At 40.9% G+C, this 5,861-nt stretch overlaps 1 protein-coding gene across 1 annotated transcript in view; it reads left to right on the forward strand.

Moving 5' to 3' along the window:
- Positions 1-511, forward strand: part of TDRD9 (tudor domain containing 9) — a 120,145-nt gene extending 119,634 nt beyond the window's left edge. The window contains exon 39 of the mRNA XM_063118493.1: positions 383-511. Within this exon, the coding sequence (XP_062974563.1) occupies positions 383-479 (97 nt within the window). The 3' untranslated portion in view covers positions 480-511. The remainder of the gene's footprint in view (positions 1-382) is intronic.
- Positions 512-5,861: the final 5,350 nt, after the last annotated feature.

Below are 5,861 nucleotides of genomic sequence, written 5' to 3' on the forward strand. Positions count from 1 at the left end.
TCTTGCTGTTTTTATTGCTGCTTTTGTTGTTGGTTTTTATTGCTTTTCTGTTGCTGGTTTTATTGTGGCTTTTATCGCTTGTAATATTGTATTCGTTTTATGTGTTCTATTGTTATCAACACTTGGCTGGCAGTGGCTCTTCAGGGTTTCGGGCAGGAGCTTTTCACGACCTACCTGGAATTACCAGGGATCAAACCTGAGACCTTCCACATGTAAAACCGCTGCTCTACCACTGAGCTACATTCCCTCCCCAGCACATGAACTGTATGTTGCTAACATCTGTTTTAAGCCCTCACTACTTGCATGTACTAAGGTAGGGCTTTTGGGGTGTTGTTCACGTATTTAGTAACTTTTCTTTCATTTTTTCACTCTGTTAGCTGAGGCCAGAGCTTCTTATCGACCAGTCCAAACATCAGGATGCAAGAGAAAGGAATGCCTCCCTGTACCAGCTGCATAAGTTGGTTTTGTTAAACGCCTAAGGCTCTAGTGCTAAGCACGCTTGCTGGAAGGAAAGTCCCGTTATACCCCAAGCGTATTTAGGATCAGAATATTAACTGTTCCCAGAAGAACATAAAATGTGACGTTCTCAATTTAATTATTTTCTCTGTTCTCCTAATGGACTCCTTGGAGCTTTAAAAAAAAAGTGCATTATTTGAATTTGGAATAACTCGAACGTTGTTCACATGTTAGCCATCTCAAGGGCTAATGGAGCCTTCCCCGACTTGGGGTAGGCTGGGAGTTAAAGTCTAAGACATCTGGAGAAGCCAGGTTGGCGTAGGCTAGGCTAATGCGTAGCACTGCTGCCCCTGACATCACATCACTTGACACTGTCCCTCTGACCTCTGTCTCTTGGGCAAAGTTCTGAAAAGGTAGGCAGGTGTACTAACATATTCTTCTCCATGTAGTCAGGAGTTACAATCTCACAGTGTTTCTGTGTGGAGCAAACAATATGGGTACAGCCATCTCCATCTTCAGATTTTTGCCCAATGTGCAGAGGTCAGAAGGGGTGGAGTCAGGCAAGTTCAGGAATGGTGGGATCAGAACCGTAGGGTGCAGTCTTGGGTTGGAGAGCAGGGACAGCTCCTTTCTTTTCCCTTGGGTTAGTCCTCTACACAGAAGGCTTACAAGTGAAAAGGGTTCTGGTGTTTTCCCTTTACGGATTTAAGGACACACATAAATTGCTTGTATGGTTCAGATTCTTACAATTAATAGTTTTGACAGTGCGGCTTAATGTGAGCTCATTTCTCCAAAGAACCGAGTGAGAAAAATATAATTCAGCCACTTCAGTTCAACTCTTTGGTTAAAATTCACAACAGCCACATTAGGAAGATAATGTTTGCTTATACATTGGTCTTACAGTGCACTGAAAGGTTAAGTGTTCTGTTTAATATTTTCTTTCTGTTATTAGCTCTATGCTAAATTTCTAGTTTATGTTGAAAAAAATAAAGCTGTTGGACATAATACACTGTGGGTTTTGTGCCTTTTAAAAGAATATATATATATATATATATATATATATATATATATATAATAAGAAATAAGCCTGGATCAAGTCAAATCTGTTGTTCTTTTCCCATCCACACAGTTTCCTAACTCACAAGAACATTAATTTTGAGCTATTGTAAATTCCAAAATATATTGGGCTGTAACACAGATGCATGAGAGGAAGATAGTCTTTCAGCAATGCCGTTCTGTAAAGAAAAAGAGCTATATAAACACAAAAAGAGAGAGAAGTCCCAGGATGCTGTAGAAATTATTATTATTATTATTATTATTATTATTATTATTATTTATCTGCCTCTCCCTCTGGATTGTTTCAGCCTCTTGTTTTTTAGGCCATTTTCAGGGGGTTGTTATAATGTCTGCAGAAACTATTAACAACAACTATCACAAGAAAAATTGTTGTTAATAATTTCTGCAGACATTGTAACAAACCCCTGAAAAAGGTCTAAAAAACAAAAGGCCAAACCGCGTCAGCCTTTTGTATATTAAACGTTTTTATGGCATTCTGACACTTCTCTACCTTTTCGTGTTTATCCTTCTGCCCTCATGCAATAATCAACACCAGTTCCGGAGGCGCAGAAATGGCGAAGGATGAGAGGCCTAAAGTCTGCATATTGTAGCCCAGGACTGAGTAGCCAGAGGCAGGTATAAAGAAATATTCACTCGTAGATTACTCAGTCATTGGACTCCATCCCTTCCTTTGCTGTGTTACCTTAAATTGCAAACCCATTTACCTTACATTTTCTTCCTTCCCCCTTATCCCCTCCCTGTTAAATCATCATTTCCTCCATTTTTTATTCAAGTCTTCCCATGTTCGCACAAATGTAGCTAAAACAGCACCCCCTACACAAGAGGAGAGGTATCGTCAGACTTAAAGATAGATCTGAGGTTTGTGGGAGTAGGAAAAAAAAAACTTTGGGGGGTGGGGAAACGCTAAATGGGTGAGACACACACACAAACACCAAAGAAACCCAGCCCAATGAGGAATTGGTGACTATGGAATGCTTACTGACTCAAGGAAGCACTGTACGCTATTTGGTGTTCTTCCTTCTCATCCACTCTGCTCCACTTTGAACCATCGTCCCCCTCATTCCCCTCTATGAGAAAGGACTGCCGGTCCGGAAAACGAGGTTCCCGTTTACATCTGGGAATCTGCTTCCACCTGGTGGACATTGTGTATTTACTTTGTACCTGAACTTTATGTGCCACTCTTATTCCTGGCATATTCCAAAACATGGTAGAGCGCATACTTCTGCTGTGATTGCAAAGAGAATCAGAAAGGAAGATGAAAGAGCCGTTCCGGTCTGTGAGGCGGGAGGGGTGGAATCCCAAATCCACAGTTGGGGCACAAAAGTATTAAAGCTTGCAAGTTTTCTAAATTACTTCATCTACAAAAATCAGGACGGGAAAAGAAAAAGGGAGGGTTTTTTTGATGGGGTGGAAGTCTCTTTTTTGTAGAGGGGAATTAATGCAGCATATGAGAAATACATTGTCTTAAAAGTATAACTATTTTCACTAAGATAAGACCCAGAGTTTGAAAAATTATTTATAGTACACATTTCATTACAGTAAACAGTGTAGTAGCCTGCTAACGTTATTTCACATCATATAAAACTGTGTGTGTATTTATTTATTTATTTATTTATTTATTTATTTATTACATTTCTATACCACCCAACAGCCAAAGCTCTCTTGGTGGTTTACAAGAATTAAAACCATAAAATACATCCTAAAATACAATATAAAATGAATTTTTAAAAAAACTACAGTATAAAAGTACAAGCCAGAATAAATTGCAACAGCAATGCAGAGATTTAAAAGGCAATAATAGATTTAGAACAACAGAGCTAAAAGACTAAAATGCCTGGGAAAATAAAAGAGACTTCATCTGGTGCCAGAAAGAGCACAGTATAGGCGCAAAGCGAGGCTCCCTGGGAAGCTCGTTCCATAACTAGGGTGCCACAGCAGAAAAGGCCCTCTCCTTGATAGCCACCTGCCTCACTTCCTTTGGCAGGGGCTTCGGATAACCTGAGCCCAAACCATTTAGGGCTTTGAATGTTAATACCAGCACACTGAATCGGGCCTGGAAGTGGACTAACACCCTGTGCAGATGGAAAAGTACTGGTGTAATATGAACTATCTAGAAAGATACTATGATCAATGGTATCTAAAGCTGCTGAGAGGTCCAAGAGAATCAATAGGGTTGCTCTCCCACTGTCCCTCTCCAAGCGAAGGGTGCCCAAAGCTGTTTTTTGTGGTCTCTGTGCATCACACATATGATCTCTGCCCTTATTCAAAAGGCAATACAGGACCAGGACAACATGGACTATCTTTGCTGGTCCCAGGCACTCAAGCTCCCAATCTGGATTTGGGACCAAAAGACCCAGGAAAAGTCTGAGTGCATGGAGGGTAAGCGGTAAGCAAGCACAATTTGTGACATTGCACAACATCATATTGCTCACTGGGCATGTCAGGTAGCATCAGCCTTAGATTCCAATTTCCTGGCTCTGTGGAGTTTGGACCAAGCACAGGTGAGGAAGCCTTATCTTTTGGGGGGTGTCTATACAACCAAAACCAAAAGGAAGAGAGCACCCAAGTCAGGTCAGAAAAAAAGGAGAAACAAGTTCTCAGGATGCAAATGTTTTTATTACAAAGCCCAACGTGTTTCAGCCTGTGTTCTCTCAAAGGCCTTCTTCAGGGGGCTGCAACATTAAAATAAAATAGGATACAATTAGAATTACAGGACAACACGTACCATTAAAATGAGCATGTATATGAAAAGTTAATTGGGCACATTGCCTCAGGGGCCTATGCTGTTAAGTAAGTTCTAAATTTTTATTATTATTATTATTGTTGTTTACGTTGTTTTTTACATGAAGACACTACATATATCAAATGATAAAATCATATAAAATCATTTCCACAAAAATATGACATACACATTTTTACTTGTTAGAAGGTGACGGCAGAATTCTCTGTACTGGGTTTTGTAATAAAAAGATTTGCATCCCGAGAACTTGTTTCTCCTTTTTTTTTCTGGGGTGTCTATACAACACCACATTCGTAGCTGATTCCCTCAAACCCCCACAGCATCACTGCTGCGAGGCAGAATTGGTAAAGTTATACGGCAGGAGGGAGCGCGGGCTGTCCGACCAGAAAAATCGCCGCGCCAGTGGCCATTCTGTTTGCCCAGCGCACCCTTTGCCCTGTGTTCCTGTACTTTGCACTTCATCCGCCCCTAGCAACACCCACTTGCTTAACCCAAACCGAGGCCATTGCTGACAGACAAAGTAACATCATGATGTCAGAGCAACTGAAAACATCACAGTAAAACGACACTGTGGAAAAGCGCAGATTTGCGGGGGAATTATTTATTTATTTATTGCACTTATATACCGCTCCCATAGCCAGGGCTCTCTGGGCGGTTTACAGAAATCCGGATACAGGAATCCAATGTGGCTGCGAGTTTATTTATTACATTTATTTATTACATTTTTATACCGCCCAATAGCCGAAGCTCTCTGGGCGGTTCACAGTTGGTGGCTGCGTCATATTTATTTTTATTATTTATTTAAAACATTTGTATCCCGCCCTATATCATTAAGATCTCAGGGCAGCGTACAAATAAAAGCATACAGTATAAAACAATAAATATGCACAGTTAAAAGCAAACTAAGCCATGAACCAAGTTAAAACAATCTCTAATTTAAAAGCAGTTAAAACACAGCGCCACTGCACAGCCACGACAGGGTATACAGGGGCGTATAGACAAACCCCTGGTCTTTTAAACTGTTAGGTTTTTTGATGATTTTAAACTGGCAGTTTTTTTGATCCAACAATATAACAGAATATAAAATAGAGAACTAACGAAGAGCAGGTTAATGTCCACATTTGCCCCCTATTCTTCCCAGCTGCTGCCCTCCTCTGCTGCTAGACAGCAGGCTTTGGTAGCAACCCCCACCCCAAACACACTATACCTATGAGAAATTATTAGTATCCATGTTGCAGAAGGGAAGTGCTGTTGTATGTTTTCTCATTCCTCGGAGAAGAGCCAGCAGAGTTTGAAGCGGGTCAGACGGCGAGTGCTTGTGGATTTTTCTCTTTAAGGCTTCCTCTCTTCTGATTTAATGATGCAGATCTCGTTGCACAGACCTGCCGACTGAGAATTTGAGAACATGTGCGTCTGTCTGCTCAGTCATTGGCAGTGACACCAACGAGTTTAAGAATTGAGGTCACAGCGTAAGCAATAAATGTCAGATGGAAGATGCCCATGTTTTGGATAAAAATAGAAAGGGTGCGGAGACATAAGAACTGAAGCTTTGGGGAGGTAGGCAGTGCCAAATGCAGTGATCCGCCTG

Source organism: Elgaria multicarinata, chromosome 2 (assembly GCF_023053635.1).
Source record: "Elgaria multicarinata webbii isolate HBS135686 ecotype San Diego chromosome 2, rElgMul1.1.pri, whole genome shotgun sequence".
Classification (NCBI taxonomy): Eukaryota; Metazoa; Chordata; class Lepidosauria; order Squamata; family Anguidae; genus Elgaria; species Elgaria multicarinata.